Source organism: Lytechinus variegatus, chromosome 12 (assembly GCF_018143015.1).
Source record: "Lytechinus variegatus isolate NC3 chromosome 12, Lvar_3.0, whole genome shotgun sequence".
In the NCBI taxonomy this organism is placed as follows: Eukaryota; Metazoa; Echinodermata; class Echinoidea; order Temnopleuroida; family Toxopneustidae; genus Lytechinus; species Lytechinus variegatus.
In genome coordinates, this window is record NC_054751.1 from 23,027,685 (window position 1) to 23,051,077 (window position 23,393).

The 23,393-nt window shown below is 35.2% G+C and overlaps 1 protein-coding gene across 4 annotated transcripts in view; it reads right to left on the reverse strand.

Moving 5' to 3' along the window:
- LOC121424840 (transforming acidic coiled-coil-containing protein 3-like) overlaps positions 1-22,989 on the reverse strand; it is a 52,787-nt gene extending 29,798 nt beyond the window's left edge. Inside the window, exons 1-4 of one of the 4 annotated variants that reach the window (XM_041620644.1) lie at positions 22,698-22,989; positions 11,335-11,494; positions 4,212-4,399; positions 2,510-2,760 (exon numbers count right to left, since the gene is read on the reverse strand). In XM_041620644.1, the coding sequence (XP_041476578.1) occupies positions 2,510-2,760; positions 4,212-4,399; positions 11,335-11,487 (592 nt within the window). In that variant the 5' untranslated portion in view covers positions 11,488-11,494; positions 22,698-22,989. Of the gene's footprint in view, positions 1-2,509; positions 2,761-4,211; positions 4,400-9,787; positions 10,867-11,334; positions 11,495-22,697 lie in introns of those variants that run through there. The other 3 variants (XM_041620641.1, XM_041620642.1, XM_041620643.1) reach the window with 3 other exon arrangements.
- Between the last annotated feature and the right edge of the window lie 404 nt (positions 22,990-23,393).

The following is a 23,393-nucleotide window of genomic DNA, read 5'->3' on the forward strand; positions in this document are numbered from 1 at the left end:
GTTTCAATTAGCTTAGAAGTTTGTAAAAATGAGGCCTTAATAATTTAATGATCGCATGTTTACTGGACAATTTTGATTTTATGTAACATAACAAGGATCGTGTGATATATGAGGGGGGGGGGGGGCAATGTCTGTGCACCTAAGCATTTAAGTTAAGATTAAACATAAATTTCTTTTATTTCACAAAAAAATTCAATTGTCAATGTTCCTCAAATTCCTATAAGCAGGGCTCGACACTAGCGGCGGTCCGACGGTCCCAGACCGGTAAAAATCGCTGTCGGGCCAGTAGATTTTCAGAAATTGGAAGATTTACTGGTCCGACATGACCAGTAAAAAATATCATTGTCGGGCCAGTAATTTTTCAAAAAATAGCAAGATTTAAGGGTCCGACATGACCAGTAATAAAAACCATTGTTGGGCCAATAACTTTTCCAGAAATGGTCAAATTCACAGCAAACCATTTCCCCCGTTAAATTCTGCCATTCACACACAGAATACACACAGAATGAATCGCACGTAAGTGTTACTAGAGTACTATACAGCATGCATACAGTGTACATGTAGTCAGCCACACAAACCACATGGTAAATTCTCCACTGGCCGCACGAACGAAGCCTGGCTAAACTCTGGCAGAAATCTCTCACATAACTGTCAAAATCCAAGGTTCATACTCATGAAAGGCTCTTATAATGTCCATATTTCCTAAAAATTGGAGCAACTCTGTCATTTGTAAGCAGTAAAAGGAGAAATTTTCACTTCTGTTTTGGTTCAAACAGATCGGGTTTCGGGTGATATCGTCTGAATACATAATAGCCCCACATATGCATTTATGTGTGTGTTGATACACTAATGGTATCTGACTTTCTTTCGTAGCTATTTTAAATGAGAAAAGAAACTGATAAATTATTTATAATAGTTTTAGCTTTCTTCCTATCTTTCTTTCCTTCTTAATCTTTCTTTGTTTCTTCCCTCAATTTTTTTTGTTACTGTCTTTCTTTTTTAATTTCCCTTGTTTTCTTTTATTCATTTTTTCTTTCTACATTTTCTCTATATATCCTTTTTCTCTCTTTCTTTCTGATATTTTCTTTCTTTAGTTTTTGAGTCCATCCATCCTATATTCTCTTCTTCCTTTCTTTCCTTCCTTCTTTGTACCCCTTTCTTCATTCTTTGTTACTTTCTTTGTTTGTTTCTTCCATCCATCATTTATTTACCCTTTCTTTTTTTATTTCTTTTCTCAGCCCTTTCTTTCTTACATTCGTTCCTTTCTTCTATCTGTCTTGTTCTTTCCCTTTTCCCTTTATTAATTATATCATTTTACCTTTAATTTTTTTTTGACTGCTTGCTTCCTTTCTCTCCTTTATTTTTTCATTCCTTCCTTTCTTTGTCTCTCAGTCTTTCTTTTTTTCTTCCTTTCATCTATTCTTTTACCTTTTCTTTTTTTTATAATTGCTTGCTTCTTTCCTCCCCTTCCTTCCTTTGTTTATTTCTTTCCTTCTATCTACCATTTTACCTTTCCTCCATTTCCTCCTTAATTCCTTCCTTCCTTCTTTCAATCTCTCCATTTTTTCTTTTGTCCGTCTTTCCATCTCTCCTTTTACCCTTTCTTTTTTATTGCTTCTTCTTTCTTTCCTTTACTACTTTATGGATTTGTTCTTTCTTTCTGTATTGCTTGCTTCATTTCCTTCCTTATTTTTTTTTTCTTTTCTTTCTTTCTTTCTTATATTTGTTCCTTCTTTATTCCTTCCTTTCCTTCTTTAGTTCTTACTTTTTTTTCTTCCTTCACATCTATCCTTTCTTTACCTTTTTTTCTTCCTTCCTTTCTTTTATTCTTTCTTTCTTTTCCTTCCTTCCTTTCTTTCTTTGTTTCTGTCTTTCTTCGTTTCTGTCTTGCTTTCTTTTTGTCCTTCATTTTTTTTTTGGGGGGGGGGTTAACGAAAGGCTAGAAAAATAAACTTGCGCCTTTTCTTAATGTTTTCTTTATTTTTTGGGACCAGTAGATTTTAGGTTCGGACCAGTAAAAATTTGAAAAACTGGGTATCTACTGGTCCGACATGAATAGGTTGGACCAGTAGAAAAAATGGGTTAGTGTGGAGCCCTGTTATAAGTGTGCCAAAAAATCTCATAAAAATTTGAATTTTCTTGTAAAAAACCTCAGCCAGTCATTTTCAGATGGAACAAAAAATGGTGCCCCATGTCTGGGAACCCATTCACTTTACACACGATTTCAGGGATTTTGATGAGAAAGGCTGCATTTTGAGGTCGTCACATGAAATGTTGGAAATTCATTATTTTTCCACCATTTTGAGTCAGATTTTCTAATGAATATCTTTCTATGTATTGCTGCAATATATGTACAGTTTCTCTTCATCGCGTATCTTCTTTTACTAGAATCGTGCAGAGACGCGTGTGCACAGACAAGGGGACGGCGCAGACTTAGGGGACCATACATAGTTACCATACATGTACCAACAGGAAATTTACTCATCCACACAAGCATCTCATAACTTACTCTGGAATGGGTTCATGTTAGCAATGTCCTCCTCGCTCAGCTGATAGATGTTCTTACTAGCCGGCTCTGGAGGGGCAGGGGTGCTAACATCATCCTCCATGGTGACCCCACCCTCTGTAGGGGGTACTTCTGCGTTACTCTCTCTAGGAGGTGATTGGTCTTTGGTACTGGGAGCAGAGTCCTGGACCAGCTGGTTGACCTCAGGAGATGGAACAATAGGGGTTTCTGGATCAGAAACTGTGGAGACTTCGCTGTAGATTAAATAAGAGAGAGTTTCGGTTACTCATGTCATTGTCTAATTCCCATCGACCAATATAACAATGAAATAAAATAAAATGATAACTACTGAAATTGAAACAAAAACAAAAATTAAAATATTCAGTAATCAATTTAAAAGAATATTGACATGCATCACATTATCAAGAAAAACAATAGAATAAATACCTTGATTAGAAATGAAAAATGAAATAAAGAAACACTTTCTATTCTTTCTAAAACCCAATAAGAGTTCAAACAACATTTCTTTAAAAAGAATGTTACATAGTAGATCTACTGAGTGATGGTCTTCACAATATGGACTGAATACTGAACAAATAGCTAGTGAATGTTACCAAGGGATTGACCATGTTGTCCAATATCTCTTCACAAGTACATACAGCTGGGTGAGAAGACACATCTGAAGATAAAAGGCATTTTGTAGTAACCAAGCCAGGAAATGCACCCACAACATTTTTGGATGTCTCTACCATTTTCACACACTGTCTCTGTGATGGATATATACCCTTTGCCAAAATAAAGGGAGGCTGGACTTAAACAGCAAGTCATTTTGTAGGGTCATGGGTTTTCCATCAGTAACACTCACTCCTTAGATGGACTGCTTTCTACTGTAGAATACTGACTATAAAGTATAAAGGGGAAACTCATTGCTAATCTCTACTAGCTAATCCTTTCCTTTTGTTCTGATAGCATTATTTCTACAGAAATCTACTGAACAAAAGACACCTTAAATGGTAATTGTAGTTGGCATAACAAAAGACCCAATTTATCACCGACATTCCAAAGTGTTTGAAAATAGATGTGTTCACAACGTAATAGGGAGTGGATATTCAGTATGGTGGTTTCAACTGCTAAAACCAATGATGCTCCTCACATACATAGGTTATATTTACGACGAGAATTGAAGATTCAAGACGATTTTAACATTCGTAAGATATTCCTTGTATGATTCATCACAACGAATTCTATGCTGTTTAGTTTGTTATGATACCTAATAACTGACTACTAGTAACTTTTTTTGTCCACCTTTGGCAACTTAATATTTCTTATGACTTTTAACATATTTTGTCCGTATAATTCAAACAAGTAAAAGTCGAATATATTTGCTTGAATTAAATAAGCCATGAAAGAAAATAAAATCATGCCGCTGACATGCGATACGGGAAACAAAATTAGTGAACTTTTTTAATTTTGAAGTATTTTCGTTAGATCAGGGCGCCGTAACACAAAGGTTAGCGATTAATCGCTAAATGAAATGACCAATCAAGATCATTGTTGCATGTGCATTTTTCTCAGTAGGCTGACTATGAACCAATCAGAATTGTCCTTTGAAATTAGCGATCAATCGCCAACCTTTGTGTTACGGGACCCAGATAGTTTTTTTTAGAACAAAAGCATATTGAAGGAAATCAAAATGGCTTCTTACCCAACAGGTAGATTGAGGATGATATCGTTGATGATCTCAGCAGCGATGATCATGTAATCCTCATGATCCTGCTTGGTGACTATGGTGGCCCTCTCGGACCAGCGTTCTTTCTCGTCCAACTCTCGGACGGCCCCGTAAGGAGAGTTGGTCTGATGACCCTGACCTTGGGCTGGAGTTTGGAAGGATACCTGAACAAAATAAATGCAGCATATTTTCATAAATTACAGTGATACTGACAAACACGTATTACTGACGCTTTTCACAATTGTTGTAACACAGGCGGGGCTTATCTTAAGACTGGCCTTTCAAACACACTAAACCAAGTTCAACTTCATACTATCTAGTATGCATACATCTACATTGAGAATAATACTTTTCCACATCAGAAAATAGTAACATTGGGATATCTTTGGGTACTTCACAAATCATTCTATTGCAAGGAAATTTAATTTAAAAAGCATGTATGAGTTTGATAATAAAAAAACTGAGAGATTGTTTATTACTACATCATAAGTATGTAAATATAAAACATTTGTGAAGAACAAGAGGATATGGAATAAAATAAAAGGTAAATACTATTAAAAAAAAAGTGCACTAGTTTTGAAATGCCTAAAGGTAAATAAAGAATTGCTTTTGAAATCTCATATATGTTGAACCAGTGAACTAATTTGGTTTGATTTATTTTTTTTCAAATGTACATTGCATAATTAAATTTAGGGATATTCTATAAAAACAAAAATAGGCTTTGAAGAAGTAATAAATACAAATATACATAAAAACTTGTGATTAAAATTCTGTTCATTATTTAGAAATGTACTCATTCAAATGTTTGATTAATAACAATGTTAGCAAAAAACTACAATGGAAAAAATGAAGATGAAACAAATCAATCATAAAAGATCCAGATCTGCATCCTTTTGAATTAAAAAATATAAAAAAATATTGTGTTAATTCAAATACAAATACATGTAAATATGAAATTAGTATGAATCATACAACTATCTACCACCATGGTATATTGGTACATTCCATTTCTTCCTATAGATGCAACTGATATCAAATATTGGAATGAAAGAAACAAAAAATCAGCAATTCATGAGATTCTTAGTATTTCACAAATGAAACTATTTCTTTCATATGACATCAAATAGAACATTGATTAATTTGGTTTAATATTTGAAATAAAACGAAAGAAAAAACAGTCTTTGCACGGGTAACCTGCTTAAGTCATAAATAAAGAAATTTATTCCATTACAAACTCAACAAACTCATAATGTAGTACAAATTTATTATTTTGGCACATATTTCACATAGGTATTAAATAAAACATTGGTTAAAATATTAAACAGTGTGTGCATTTGTATTAGCTGCTTGACACACATAAATGATGTGTACCAGTACAGTGTACATGCATGATGATAAACAAGCATGTTTTAAGAGATTGTATTAGTAAAACAATATCAGTTAATGAGCTGCTGCTTGTTTCTTGATAATGAACAACATAGAGAATAACGAGATCATAATTTCTAAGTCAATATGTGACTTATGAACCGCCCCTAGGAAAACAGCTAAATCTTTAACGCTATAGTTCTAAAATAATGACTGTTAGTTGTTACTATCACTCTACGTCCAACTGTCCATGTTTTCTAAAGCTGCTTATCAAACCAATGTATTACATATAGTAAGAATAAAATGTTTCATTAAACATTCATGTGATGACTTTAAAAAAAAAGAGAGAAAAAATGTTGGCATCTAAGGAAACAAAAGCAATTGTAAGTTATTTTATATTATTTTCATAATATTACATAATTCTGCAAGGTAATAAGATCCTATCAATGCCTTTGGATTCATAACCAAACAGTCCCAAGCATGTACATGTATACAACATTTCAGTCTGAATTTCCATACTATGATAGCAAAACATATAGTTTTAAGTCAATTTATTATCCCATAATGATTCTGAAACTTTACCTGAAATTATTTCATCCAAATAAAAATACCCCAAAATCTTCTATTTTAGGTTAGGGGTTTAAAACGATTGGCAACAAAGACGTTTTTATGTAGGCTACCTGTATGTAAGAATATTACTTTTGGGCAATGTTTTCAGTCATATAAAAATGTATTCAGCAATATTTAAAGAAGATATAACAATGACTGTTGCATAATCAAAGAATGTGATCATTTTGATTGCAGAGTTAATCACATTTTCAAAAAAAAATGCCCTTTTACAATATAGTTCCAATTTCCAAACCAAACAGACAAAGTCTGATGAGAGATCTATGGCTGTGACATGTTGCTTGTCTTGTGTTTATAGGATTGTCATAGACCATGTATACAGACCCTGTAACCTAAAGCTCACAGATCGATTCCAAGGCTGATTTTTACAATTGATCATGCACAATAACCAATGAACTTGAAGTCAATAATACAAATCAGAAAAGCAATCGATCGCTAACTAACCCTTGTGAAACCAGCCCAGATCCTGACATGGTGCCAAAGACACCTCTGTCAGTGCCTCAGGCAATCCCCGTCTGTAAGTTAATTGGATGGATTCAATAATAAACATACCTTATTACCACATACGGAATCAGTATTTGAGGTGCACTGCATAGCAAGTGCAGAGCAAGTAGGGTTTCAAATGCATAGCAGTAAAGTATAACATGAATTGCCCAATCTTCCATTGAAGAAGTGGGGAATCAGACGATTTTAGAAGTCAATATCAAAAGATCTGAAGCTACCCTCCTATCTTAATAAAGGGACATTTAGCAGTTTGCATTTCTTTTTATTTCATCAACTTCAACGGTGATGTTACATTAAATGAACATGCATAGCCTAAATGTGCATGTACAAGTACCTAAATGGAATTGAACTTTAGTACATGATCAACTACAATACAAAATCTAACTGAAATAAAATAAAGCTTTGCCTTGCAAATTGTATAATTAATGCAGATTTATATAGAAATAGGATTGGCTAATAAAAAAAATAAAATTGCGAAACTTGTATAGCTACACTATACCTTGAGTCTGAGAGGAATGAAAAAAAGTTTCAATTTCAATTTGAGTTTTTGATTTTCAAAATCATCTCATTACTCTATCAAATTTCAATAAATAATGAGAGAGGATGTTAATATTTTAGTTTTGTGAGAAGTGGTAATTAGGATAAATATCGATATAGTATATTTGTTAAATCATTTACTAAAATACTTTGACCACTTGCCAATTTCAATATTAAACACCAAGGGAAACAAATATTCTTTCTCCTGGAACTTAAAACTGTTAGAGGATTTTCAGTACAATTTAATGATCGAAAATCAAGCCATTAAAAATCACATAAAACTTACCAGAATTACATATCCAAGAGACAAAATGAGATCATGTTGAAGTTTATTTACTGCGATTTACTTTTGCTTGGCTATTTCAAAAGAAAGACAGCATTTTCTTTCATCATTTATTTCGCTGTACAATGTGACTCCTGATTAAATGGCCCAAATCATATTCAAAATGGTTGATAATCAAGACAAGAAAATATAAGCTGAGCATGCAAGCTGTGTGGAATGAGATCTGCTTCGCTTACCGCTTCCGTGAAACGAGTTTCGTCAGACGGATAATGGGACTCGTCAGACAAGCAACCACCCATGTTACACGGGTAGAACTATGTGAGTTGTAATCTGAGTACGATTGCGAAGAGATGAATGATATTCCCTTTAGTTTCAAATAATTTGTAGTATATACTTCCAACTTCAAATATCAGAAATTTTCCTCTCGGTGTTGACTTGGTGCCATCAAACAAACAGTGAACTACAAGTAGATTCTGCAAATAAACCACTGTTACTCAGTTATCCCCTGCTAAAGTAATAAGGTTTGATCAACATGAATTCATGTTCAATAGCTAAGGACATTAATGTTTCCTGTTCTATGTTTAATTCATATTCGAGATCCACAAACCACAAAGACATTGGCTTTGTCTAAAAATAAAATTTAGGGTGTTGACTTAAGGTTATTTTGCAATTGGCACATTATCTTCCTAAATCAGATCCATGTCCTAGGATTTTGAGTCACAAAGTTTTTTCACAAGCACCTTCGGCAGGTAAGGAGAAGAAAAACAAAAATATCAAGGTTTGTAGAAACACATACCCTGCCAATCTCTTCCCTTTTAAAATGAAAATATCTATTTCTCAATCCAACAGTGAATAAGTGTTTCATTAGATATTCAGAGTACAATATTTCCATACATGTATGTACCTATTCCTGGTTACATTATAATAGTGAAGGAAGGGTTCTCCACTTCTCCTATAATGTAAATCAATGTATATTTGTTAAAGATATAAGGTAGGCTATCAAAATTTAAAAAGCCCTATGAAATCATGTCCCTTCAAGTTTTAATGCTGTACAACAAATTCAGGATGAATCCAGACCCCAAATTTATGTTACTTGAAATTCCTCCAATTAGAAATGTTCATTTGTACCCATGCTTCGTATTTTGAGTTGTTTGACCATCGATTATTACAGTACAGACGGTGAAATTAACCAAAGAATAGGACCTTATCTCTCATGCCACAGGAAAGCATGTACATGTAGTCCAGGGAAGCGTTTCATCAACATTTTTGTCTGACAAGTTGTCAGATCTGACAACTTTCCTTGATTCTGGGGAGCGTTTCATCAACATTTTTGTCCGACATGTTGTCAGATCTGACATCTTTCCTTGATTTTGATTGGCTTATAAGCATTGTTACTATGGTAACTGTCGGACAAAATGAGACTTGTCGGATAAAACGTCTGACAAGTCCTTTCATGAAACGCTCCCCTGATTTGCTGAGAGGTACATGTCGGATTGTCGGATAAAATAGGACTTTCATGAAACGCTCACCCAGGGAGAATTAATGAAGGACTTGTCAGACGTTTTATCGACAAGACCCATTATCCGACAGCTACATGTACCACAGTAACAGTGCTTCTCAGCCTTAATAAAGAAAGTTATCGGATATCACAACTTCTCAGACAAAAATGTTGATGAAACACTCCCAAGGAGACACAAATACCAATTTCTATGAAATATTCAAAGCAAAATTGTTCATATTCTTCAATTAATTGATATTACATATTCCAGTATAATAAATAAAATAACTTTTTTATTGATTTCACACAATAAATGTAAATCTAAATCAAATTAGTAATTGGGAGTAGGATATCACAAAATTGTGCACTTTTTTTAATAGTAACAAAGATTCCAGTGTTAATATTCCAAATAGTTTTAAATTGTTAAGCTGTACACTAGAGACGATACATAACAGAATCAAATGTTCAGGACAAACTTCATGATAAATGGAACAAAATTGTAATGAAACTGAATTCCAAGCATTGGATATCTAATCTAGAGAACTTCTTATTTTTTGTTAAGAATCATGCTCAACTGGGCTAGGCAACAGGTGTATTAAATTCTTCGTGAATCGAGACAGGTTCGGTGATGAAATGCCGGGAGTCAATCAGGTACCCATGCATCCAGTCATCAGTCAACTCCGTACACAACATGCTCAGTGAATCAACACTGCAAATCCCATGCACACACAACACTACCTGTGCCATTGGGGAGTCTCGATCTTGTGGTGGCGAGCTGGCAGCATTGTCAAAGGCTACACCTAGAGCAGAGTCACTGGAGCTATGACTAGGTGACCTTACAGAATCCTTTGACAGTTCTGAGGAATCCCCATACTCGCACTGGCCAATACCATTCACCATGCGGTTGGGTGTAGGAGATCGATGGCCATCTGGACGACAGACATCGTTGTCAAGATCACCGCCCAGCTCTTCTTCCAAAGACTTCAGATCATGGTCATTATCCAATTGACTGAGCTCTGCATCCGTAAAGAGAGAATCGCTACCAGAAGACAGATCCTTATAATCATCCGCTATAGAGTCATCGGGTACCCCTAGAGCTTCCAGGACCTTCTTGACATCTCGCTGCCTCAGTCTAGCCATGAGTTCATCATCTGATACTCCAGGGTCCATCTCCACAGTGCCAAGGTCTGCTGGGTCAATCACATCTGGTAGAGAACATGGCTCAATCTCTGGCTGAGTATCCGAAAGAAGATATACATCCGCACAAGCAGGTGCCATGACAGAACTGGTATTACTACTGCTATCCCCCACCCCATGACTATCAGAATGTGCACTACCCATGTCCAAGGCAGCATTAGCACTCATTAACCTACACGTACGGCGTGGTCCACTACCATTACCAGATCCTCGTTTTCGTTCCCTTGTTGCCGACTTGCGAGAGTTTTCACCTCTCTTCTGATCACCAAGAGTCCTATCACTGGCAGGGCTGCCCTTTGGTGATGGAACATTCATCACAGAGCCCCCGTCTTTGTTGTGTCTGCTCTGCACACGGGGTCTCCGACTCTCTCCTCGAGTGACTGGCATGGAATTTGATCTCTGCGGCGGCCTCCGTGCTATGCTATCTCTAGTCTGCGTGGAGCTGCTCAAATGATTGAAATTGATATTGACTTCAGTCGTGTACGGTAGGCTCTGTACTGGGGTGTAGCTCCGTGAGTAAAAGTGGGATGAAGGGGACAAACTTCCGTCGGATGAAAAGTCACTCATGTGAGAGGCCGTGTCGCCCATCCCGGAGGAAAAAATGTTTGTGATCAATGTCTCTCTAGTCTGAATGATAAAAACTTTAAATAAGGAAGCAAGAGGATATTAAGAAAACACACCTCTTCATTTAATAAAATAATAGAGAGTTGAGGTGATGAATACATGTAGTTCCCTAATCATATAACCAGCTTGCATCTGACCTACACAAAGAATTAAATGTCTGCACGATGAATGATGTGCAAGAACATTGATAGCTTGTTAAACCATTCAGTCTATTGATATACAATATATAAAGGTCAAAGGTCATTAGATAATTGATGTACATGGGCATTATGATTTCAAGCGGAAGATGCCATGGTGTGCAATACATGTATTACATGTATAATGAAAAAGCAGTGTTTATCTTTTGAGAGATCAATAAAAAGTGTTTTTAATAATCAAAAACTGGTACTGAATTAGAGACCAATAAATAGAAGCATCTCAAAAAGAATCTGTAAACATCATATCTTGAGGTTACGTGTAGTTACCTTCAAACTCTTGCAGATAGGCAGCGGAGTAACGATGTTGATGATGTTCGATGGTTTCAAGATTGAGTGTGGCAAGTTGGATGGGGTTCCAACAGCCTTAGAAGTGACTGAATTTTCTTTATCAAACACTGGAGAAAATGGACACCCATTCATTGTTTACCTGCAGAATGAAATATGGAGAGGGACAGATAGAGAGGTGCAGAGGGAAGGTGGGAGGGGAAGGCATAAGAGTTCAAGGGGGAAAATACACAGATAGAAAATTAGACAAAGGGAAGAGGAAACAAAAATCATATTTAATGAAACATCAAATAAACTGTAAATTCTGAATGATCAACGTTCACTTCCAAGAAAAAAAAAACAATTAGTAATGTTCAAATCCAACATGTCAATACAATTTTTTCTTAATTCCCATGAGTTTTTTTAACTATAGTTTTAGACTATTATAACAACCTACACACAAGGACCACTGAATTCTCCATCTCTTGCAAAAACATTTTAACAGAGTAATTCATGGGTATTTACAGAGTAAAAAGAATGGGTATTTAATAATTAACATATTTGTATCTCTCCACAGCAACATCTTTTGAAGATGCAGGTAATATACATATCTTATAAGTAAGCCTGAGTCGAATCGATTTTAAAATCGGTGTTCGATCGATGTCATCGAACACCGGTGCAGATTTTGCAAAATCGGTGCATCGAAAAAAAAAAAAAAAAATACGCCGGCCGCCGATTCGTTTGGTTTACACAATCAATCATCAAAATATCAGTAATGTCCAACTTTACTACTACTTACTTGATTTCTATTGCCCCCAAAATGAAACCGAATGAGTAATTATGATGCTATTCACCATTAATTTGAAGTTTATTTCGATCATAGTTCGAGTCTTACTCGTCTGCTCGTGCCGAGATAATTTATGCACGATGAATTCATGAATGGAATTTATGGCCACCGATCGTGCATGCGCAGTACTGTTCTTTAATCAAACCAGAAAATGGCCGGAAATTGACGCGATCAACGTAAAATAAATCTTGCTTTCATGAACAATATTAAAATCATGACCATAGAACATTATTTAATCGTAATATTTAACAATAATTTGCATATGATAATCATTAATATGAATTTAGAGCTTGATGTGAAACGTTTGTATTTCGTTTCAATTTTCAATGGCGGACATCTCATGACGATCGACTTGACTTGAGTCGAGCTAGTGCACTTGTCTAAAAAAATAATCATCACGTCAGGATTGATTCTCGAACATTGTCTACATGCAAAAACTCTGTTCAAGTTCGTAATATCACCATATAATAACATTTAACATGACAAAACAGAGAAAATTGCGTTTGATATTTTTTCCTATCAATTTGAAGCTAGTTTGTGCCCAACTTTGGGCTCTGATTTCATGAATGGGAAAATATGTCATACGTCATCAAACACGCATGCGCATTGTGCTTATTTTCTCGGAGCTTGGAGGAGACGTCCAGAGATGGAATAACAATAGAAATAATCCCAGTATTATGTCTTCCATATGAACATAACATACTTTGCTGACATCGTCAATATTCTTAGTATGACCATAAAATCTTGTTAAATCGTAATAATTTAGATGAATTTAGGGCTCGATTCGAAACATTCGTATTTATTTTGATCGCATGCTCAATTGCGTCTAAAAAAAAAACTGGATTGTCATTATCAGGATTAATTCTCGAACATCGTCATAACTCATATTCCACAATCTTTCCTCACAATCGTTATATCAGCATTGAATAGCAATTCAAATGACCATCCAGAGAAAATCACGTATTTATTCCCATAAATTTATTTGGAGCTCATTTTGGATCCAACTACACAATCTCAGGCAAGTTACAGCGCTCTCCGTTGATTGCACTTGTTTGCTGACGCCAAGCACGCCTGTCGTTTCGGGAGAGTGAGTGTACGGAGCTGCGGACGGGGCTGGTGAATGGACTGCGAATGCTAGTCGACCGAAAATCATTCGGATCGACTCTGCGTGATTCATGTCTTTATTATTGTTTCATTTTGAACTTATATGTCATCTGCAAATATCATTGTTGAAGATATTTTGGGAAGAATTCTGCTTTGGTCCCCGGCCTTTTTTGTGTGTTTTGTGATCATGGAAAATACAAACGAACTTTGCTCTGTCATCTGCTTGTGCAACGCTCACCCGGCCAACGTCAGCGCATACCGTCAGTGCGTATATGCAAAGCGCATCGCATCGACGCAAAAACAAGACTAAATTTTCCCCGCCTTCAATATTCGATGCATCGATGTTCGATCGAATTAGAGCTGTCGAACACCGGTTTTCAAAATAATCGATATGACTCAGGCTTACTTATAAGTTATATATAACTTCTCCTCACTCACTCAAAAGTGAAGTAAACTTTTGCGTCATATTGCGTTCATGCCAAGACAAAGTATAACATGAGAGATACTAAATGTTTGACATCTGATGCAAGATACATGTAACACACAGATGAACTGCTTAAAACTTATCTCATATCTGCATACAAAGCACATCAACCCTGATAGGATTTCCATTTAATACCAAATGTACATGTATGTGTCCTGCTGAAAACATCCTACACAAAGTGAATACCATTCAAGCCATGTGGTAACACAAGGGTTAAAAACACATCTTCTCAAGAAGCTTAGTGAACAGAATACAGGGATGCACTTCATCCGTTCCACTGTGCATGTTCAAGACAAATGTCTCTCAATTGATCCGCAACGCCTCTGCAATAAATCACATACTTTTATCACAACATTAATCTGTAAACATTTCTACAGCTGCTACTGTGTAGTAGCACACCATGCAGTTGACAAGTATGTGACTTCATATCCCTTCTGCATATTAAAGTGACTGATTTATGTTTATCACATGTCGTTTCAACAAGAGGGGCCCTGTCTTAGAAATCCATACACAATTAAATGCAACAATCATTGTTTCTTGAATAATGGGTCCTTTTAATATGCAAAAATTGAATCCTGAGTGCTTCATAATGTCACCTTTTTTTTACTCAAGTATACAGTGTCAAATTAGTTTGATTTTTTGAGGATTCTATCCATAAATCATGTATCCTTTTCAAATGCCCGCATCTCATATACTGTACATGTAGAAAATGTATTGTTACCAAATGTTTCTGCTTTAGAACATATTTCATGCATCAAAATCATTTTGTAAGAAATCTGAGCTGTTCTTGTGACATGTTAGCCTACATACATGTACATACATGTACAGTATATGGACAGTATCATTCTCAGGAAAGTAATGGTTGATTCATCATATATAGTCTGCAATCTAAAAATTGGGGGTAAATTAAAGTAAAATATCCTCAGTGGAACTTCGTGTTTCGAAGTCCAGAATATCTCTCATTATCTGACCTTATAGTATAGAATACATGTACATGAGGGTAGGGCCATTTTAGGGGCTGTGCAAGGGACACCTCCCATCCTGATTTCCCAAGATTTATACAGGATGGAACTTTTCAACGATAGACCTAGTTGGCCTACACTGGATATTGCAAGGATAAGGGATGGATATGGGTCATACAATTAAGGTATACATGTACATGTAGGCTAGAGACTGAATAAAAAGAAAAAAGCGCAGGCAACAAATGAAAATACAGGCACAGAAAAAAACATTTTGTCCATGGTAATATGAAGAAGAAGGGCATTGCATATACTCATCTCAAGAAATATTCAGAGTGCTGCTCTTAATTAAAGGGGAATCCAGCCTTGGCCATAAAAGTTGTGTTGGGAAGGAGAAAAATAAATTAAATAGAATGGTGAAAGTTTGAAAGAAATCAGACAAGTAATAAGGAAGTTATAGCTGCTTTAAAATTGAGATCAGTAATACTATGTAGATTTCAAATTGGCAATTGAGTAAGTAAATTATGACAAGGGGCAAGGACAACTTTCCCATAGGCCATGTACTTTATTATCAGGGATTTGTGGTTTTCTCCTAAGTACCCATTCCCCTGGGGCAGTAATCTAAATATAACCCAGGGAGCATATTGTTTTATGTCCTCATGAAAGAAAAATATAATTTGAAATAAAACTTTTGGGAAAACTGACATTTTAGCCATAATGTGTATTGGAGTACATGGGAGAGTAGTCCTTGCCTTACATCACTATAACATCCCATATGCGGCCAATTTGAAGACTCCATGGGTATAGTGATTACCAATATTTACAACTTTTAAAAATTCATAACTTTCTTGTTGTTTGTCCAATATTGTTCAAACTTTCACCAATCATCTTGTCTGATTTTTCTTTTCCTTATAAAAACAAGTTTTTATTTGGGTTGGATTCCCCTTTAATGCTACTGTGAAAGCTTACAGTACCTTCACATGAAATATGTCGATAGACTCTATACATATTTCATGTGACTATAGACTGAATCAAGATGGAACATACTTGTTTTCATACAATTACTATTTAAAAAAATAATGTTTATACATTAAACTACAAGTGTTCATTATGGCAGGTGTTTATTTCCATGCACAACACAGTAAACGAACCCATGGATGTCAAATTTCAATTAAAATACAGGACAAATGTACATGTACAGCAATTTTCAATACTGTTCCAAATATTGTACACATTGTGTACCTTTACATGTTTTGCAAGTTTATGGTACATGTACATGTAACACACATTCTTTATCTTCAGATTTTAATAGAACAATGCACACTGCATGAATGCATTATGAAAAGTGACTACCCATCGAGCATCATCTTGTTCCATTGGCTACATGTACTTCCATAAAAGCATTATACATAGATTACATACATGTAGAACTGAATGTACTGATTTACAGTGCATTGCAATGGGAATGCACACCGACAACTCTACGAGTAGTATCACCATCACTCCCTGAACTTACATTTTACCAATCCACAAATCAATAATAATCTTCTCCTGTAATATACATGTACATTAACATCATCCTTCAACCACGCTCGCAGAGGTGTTACATGATTAAACCCCTAGAAGTGTATCTTGTATCAATTTCCCAATCTCACACTCCATTACCTCCGCCATCCAAATCAAACTGAATTCCAGCTCGGGTCGCATTTGCACATCTAGCCAGGCCAATGAAGAAAATATTCATCAAATCAAAACTGGGGCTCAAATATTAATCTGTTGGATAATCAAGGCATCCTCATAAAGCCCCCTGGCATATCTCAATCAAATTCATACTCTCCCAATACCATCATTAAAGAGATTGGTGACTCAATTTAGCAGTGACTGTCATCTCCAAGCGGGCAGTACGCACATTAGAATATTGCCTGGCACATGTACATATAGCTACACTGTAGTGACTGAACCAGTAATGACTCATAAAAGACAGCGTGAAAGGGGAGGGCAAAGAGACACACGTTAAACATGAGTTTAAATGATGTGTCCACACTTTTCATTTTTACTATGATCATCATCATCAAGTCCTGATCATCATTATCATCACCACCACCTTAAAATAAGAGGGTACTGTATGCAAAGGAGCAGATTGGCAGCATACAATGCATACACTGTATACATGAGTGCCTCCTCATTACAATTCACCTAAATTAAAAACAGAGAAAAACAGGGATCTGACATGAATGGCCATGAAAGGACAAAAAAATGAAAAAAAAATTGTTGGCATATCAGCATCGAATACTGAATATAAAGATGCAGTATCAATATTGTACAATTTCATGTATCTAGATCATTCCATATTGAATGGCAAAAAACATCCATACAAATGTTAAGGATGCAACATTTGGAGAAAAAAATGAAATGTACAAGAAAATCTTGAGATGAACAGAATTGTTTGGTCACATGCAGTATCTATTAAAGGGATGCTCCAGGCTGAAGATATTTATAGAGTAATATTCACAGAGAAAAATGCTGAAAATTTGATCAAATCGGATAACAAAAATTATTCAATTTTAAAGAATTGCATTATTCCGGTGAAACAGTTCTAGGCATGTCTTAATATTCGTTAGGTGGGCTGATGTCATATCCCCACTTGTTCTTTTGTATTTTATTACATGGAACTGCACTGTATGTTTATTAAAAAAAATTCTACCAAGAACTAAAGCAATTGGATTGACAACTGCTTACATGTAAGTGCATTAGTTATTCATTGCTGCAACTTATTTCATCATAATGGAGACACATCATTTTTCACATTTATTACAAAAATTAACAATTACGATTTGATGTAATATCATACAGTACATGTATAAGACAAAGGAAAGTGGGGATGTGATATCATGATCAGCCTCATGAATATTCATAAAGAGTAAAGATATACCAGGAACTGGAACACCAGAATGATGCAATCTTTAAAATCCAATAAATTTGCCCAGATTTTGATGAAATTTTCAGCATTTTGCTCTGTGAATTTACTTTATTAAAGGTCAAGTCCACCTCAGAAAAATGTTTATTTGAATCAATAGAGAAAAATCAGACAAGCACAACGCTGAAAATTTCATCAAAATTGGATGTAAAATAAGAAAGTTTTTTATGACATTTCAAACTATCGCTTATTTTCAACAAAATAGTTATATGAACGAGCCAGTTACATCCAAATGAGAGAGTCCATTATGTCACTCATTCACTATTTCTTTTGTTTTTTATTGTTTGAATTATACAATATTTCAATTTTTACGAATTTAACAATTAGGACCTCCTTGCCTGAAGCACAAAATGTTAAAATAATGGAATTTCATGTGTTCAGGGAGGAATGAAACTTCATTTCACATGACAATGACGAGAAAATAAAAATATTTCATATTTCATATAATAAAATACAAAAGAAATAGTGAGTGATGTCATCAACTCTCTCATTTGGATGTAACTGGCTCGTTCATATAACTATTTTGTTGAAAATAAGCGAAACTTTAAAATGCCATAACTTTCTTATTTTACATCCGATTTTGATGAAATTTTCAGTGTTATGCTTGTTGAATTTTTCTCTTTTTGTTCAAATCAAGTTTTTGTTGGGGTGGACTTGTCCTTTAAGTTTATTATTTAGATATTAACATCTTCAGCCCGGAGTATCCCTTTAAATTCATTGAGCTGAAACTCTGGTCTGAACTTAAGAGCGGGTTCAAGAGACCATTCAACATTTGAGACGTAGAAATTAACAAACTGATAGAATACCGGGTACAAAGTGGCCATAGCCTACACCGTGTGGGGTTCAGTGACGCAGCAAGAATTTGGGTTGAGGTGAACCGAGGTGAACATCTCTATTTGAAATGAATTAACACTGTATGAATGAAAAACATGAGGAAAACAGATGTGACACAGTCCAGCCTACAACTACAAGACATATAGTGTTCTATGAAGACAGAGATACATGTATCATCTATGGACAAAGCAATATGATCCTTTACCTGCAGTCCCAATGATAATGAAAGGTGTTGTGTTTTCTCCCTGTCATCGTCATTATGATGGCTACATGACCATTTAAGGTCAAGGGAAAGTGACTGCTCAAGCACATGTATGCAAAAACCAGAGTTATACTACATTACAAGTGACATGCGAGATTTCATCTCTTTGAAAGACTTAACATAAAATTGTGATTGAATACAGTGTAAATATCTAGTATCTATTTTGCAGTGAATTGTGTACCCATCTCTACAGCTCTCTGGTTGAGCCTTAAAGTTCTGTCATTCCAAGAAAAATTTGATTTGAATACAAATTTTAATATAGAAAAATCAACAACCATGGCACTAAAAATTTAATCTAAATGAGAATGTAAAATAAGAAAGCTTTTTGAGTTTTGCGTACATGTATTTGTGCACTTTGTAACACTATACTGCACACACACCACAGGTGACTGTGAGGAGCAAATGAGGGCTGATGATGTCACTATGTACATTTTTTTTCATTTAGGACAATGAAAAACAGTTTGCAATTAAATGTAATACCTACATGATAAAAAGTACTTTAACTTACCAGTAGGTCTGTATGTAATCTCAACACGACTCCACCAGGACGTTCGTATACAGATTACAAAATTACACACTAGTAATTCATTCCACCAAAGGCAGGAAGCATTTGATCACTTTTTCCTTCAGGATACAACATAAATGCCTGTTATGTGTCGTTACTTGGAACTGCAGTTCTTGTATCAATAATCATTTCTACCACAGGATATGTATGTACTACTACTTCATGTATAGTCCCACACATGCCATCTCATGTTACAGATCACTGCTAAAAATAGTAGCTTACAATACACATGTCAACTCCCCTAATGAATCCAAAAGTGCACAGTGACCCACCTAGCAGCAAGCTATGACAGTGACATGCATCATTTACATTTCTAGTTTGAAGACCGAGGACAAATGGAAACATTAACTCAGTGTCAATGAAGCTGGATCATACTGGGATGAAAGGTCTTGTGAGTTATGCATCAAAAATGCAGAACGACTGAGGTACTTACATGTATATCATCGGGTTCATTCATTGTGAACAGCCCAGCTCTGTCGAGAGCAAGAAAGGGGTACTGGTATTTGTCAAAATTGTGAATCATGACCTTTTTGTTGCAGGCTGATATGGAGGCGAGTCTAGTCTAAGGAAGGGCAAGAGAAATCTAGAAAACATTTTACCCCCTATCTTTCTAACCAAATTTCATTGCAATCTTTTGCATCCTCATTCCTTATACGCATACTAAAATGAAGCACTTAGAAATAGGCTTGCAGACATACATGTAGGCTTGTAGCCTAACTAATCAAATATCCCCAAAAGCTATCAAAGCAAATATCCCCGTGTCTGTATGTCCTTTGAACAATTCTTTGGTTGGTTGCTTAATAGTGCTTACGTGTGTGAATTCAAATTCATTGTTAATACTTGTCTAATTGTTCTTTAAAAGGCAATTAATCAGGCAGATCTGTGGAAATCTCAGTTTAATAGAAAACCATCCCGAAACAAAGAGGAATCATGCTTGCGTGGGCACATCGATCCTGGAAAATGTGCATGACTGTACGGTACATGTCACGATCACTCACAGTATTATCAGTGAGCTAAAGCATGTCAACAATGCATGGAATGTGAACATGTACTGCATGCATAACTTTTAACCATGGACCCTACATTTGTACATGTACATGCACAGTTCTCATGTTCTATCAAATGTCCTTTACCAGATTTTAGTTTCACAAAATTCAAACTTTTCTCCTGATCAACTGCAAAATATTGGAGATGACAAATGATAATGCTGGTACATGTATGAAGCACACGCAAAAAATCAAAGTCTGCCATCAAGACTTGCACATCACTGTGTGGGACTACAGTGTGGGCCCATTCACACTAGTATGACACACAATCACAGATGACTTGTCCTTGTCAAATGAGGTCAATCTGAACAACCTGACCAGGAAATTGGGATAGGAAGGAAGGAAGCCACTTTTATGACATTATATTCCAACGCACTATTAGTAACCATATTTCATGTCTAGGTCAAACTCTAGGCCCTATATATCGTGGTGTAGTACTTTTTACGTATTTGTTGTCCATTTGTCAGAAGCATGTAGCAATTTAAGAATAATAGACACATAATCTGAACTTGAGTTTTATATAACATTTATGCTCTGAAATCGTGGTTTAACTAGACAGCTCATTGACACCTACAAATGTAAAAGTAAAGGATCAATTTGTCAGCACATTTGGTGTCCAATTGATTCATAACAAGCCGATTCATAATTGTCAGGAAATAGGAACTAAATTAGTTTTCTTCATAATTACTTGTAAAGTGTGGGGGGAAAAAGAGAATTTACATAACAATTGAACGATATGCACAGTTTTTAAAATACATTTTTGGCTTCCATAATTTTAGAAGAATTAGACTAGAGCATGGTCTAACTTAAACTGAACTTAAGAATATGGGTCAATTATAATGGGTCAGAATATATATATTTTTAAATACAGTTTACCCAAAATGTATGTCAAGTAAAAAGGTATGAGAATCCAGAAATGATCTTTGATACAATTCTAGAATGTAGACTACAAAGTACAGTGTACACGTCTCTGCAAATACTCAAGACTTGATCATTCAACAAAATACAGGTACAAGTTTGGGTTGCTACTGAAAGAAGCTATCCTTTTATCCTGGGTGTTGCATTTGCTTGGTCAAAATATTGGATCGGATCCCTTCCAAGAAATACATGTATCCATCAACTTCATCACGTACATATCTCATAAGCATTGAATCTCAATGGACCATATCATCGCTTGCGCTTCATAAACACATCACAGGCGTCCTGTCTTACATGTACTCTTAAGAGTTACTTCATAATTCGATCATGACTTGTGACTCACATCCTAACCATGCAATGTGGCATAAGCTGCTAAACCTCCATGACTTAAACCTGAAAATCTCAGCCATGTGGATATAAGGAAAGTGAATTAAGAGATCATTTTCATCGAGCAATAACCGTCTTTGCTGGAATATGATCTGCAAAGCAATAGCAAAGAATCTATTGCATGGATAGGTGTGTCGTCCAGTAGGCTTGTTCACCTGTTTAGGGCTATCACAGGATATTGGTCCATAACTGCAGCTATCAGCATGCTATCAGCAAAGCTTCCTCAATGGGTTATCAGCTCCAGTCTATATGCAGGTTTCTTATGCAATGTATACATCAAGTACAGTGTATTCAAATAACAAATAATCCAGTTGTACAAAAATACAACTCAAACTAGTACTAGAGAAGTACAGATTACCGACTGATGAGTTTTCTTAAGCTATGAAATGTGAGCGAAGTGCAACATGTGTGGGTTTAAAGTTCACAAACATGTTTTTTTTCTCTCTCTTTTTTACAATGTTTCATAATTATCTATAGTTTGTAAAAGTGAACTAACCAACATTGTATATCATGATTGCATATTATTAGCTCATCTTTGAATATACCTTCAGAGATAAGTACATCATAGGGTTTTCATACTTTATGTAATGAAAGTAGCTTTGCTACTTGATTACATAATTATTGCGGTATGAATGTATTTTTGAATGTGTACGTGTACATGTAGGAACCTGGTCAGATGTGAGTAGATGACGACTTTGGATAATGTGAGAAAAGGCTGCTGGATGATATTTTCTTTTTGAATCACGCTACGTATAGAACACATTAATGTTAACATATAAAAATCACTTATGATGTGATAAACAGAAAAGACAGTTTACACAGCAAATCTACAACAAATACTCAATAATTTTGGGGTTTTTTTTACGTTTGTTCTCCAACTGCACTCAATATCTCAAACCCAGCAATATGATACATTACACACTACAAAGAGGACAACAAAAGAAGGACAGGAGAATATCACCACTTTACCAAAGAAAACTTACTTGAAAATCAAAACTTTAAACTGTTCCTTCCTCCTCTGCAAAACCAATGGGTACTACCATCTGGGAATATGCATGCAATGCAATCAATGAAAGATATGAAATCTGTCAACCTTCTAATAACTACAGGTGACGTGCCAATAAAACAGTTTTATGAACAAATTATCTCCACAAAGCAACTGACAGTGAATCATACCTTCTCTACAAAACCTCACTAATGGAAAAGAAAGTTATACAAGGGCCTGCCAATACTCTTAAATTTCTGGAATCTGGAGTGCATAGACTCATTGGTCAATCGTTTCAAATCAACCATGGAATAAAATATTTTGCCAACTGACTGCAAATTTTCATAAATTATAATTTTTTAATTTATTTATTTTTTTTTTTTTTTTAGGGGGAGGGGTTCTTTCTTGTATTTATAATAGTACTAAACATTTGTTGTTTAAATGAAATGAGTGCGAATTTCATACTCATAAATAAAAAGATAAAACCGATGAATTATCTAAAATCATATTCTTAAAGGTCAAGTCCACCTCAGAAAAATGTTGATTTAAATCAATATAGAAAAATAAGACAAGCACAATGCTGAAAATTTCATCAAAATTGGATGTAAAATAAGAAAGTTATGAGAACTTATGACATTTCAAAGTTTTGCTTATTTTCAACAAAATAGTTACATGAACGAGCCAGTTACATCCA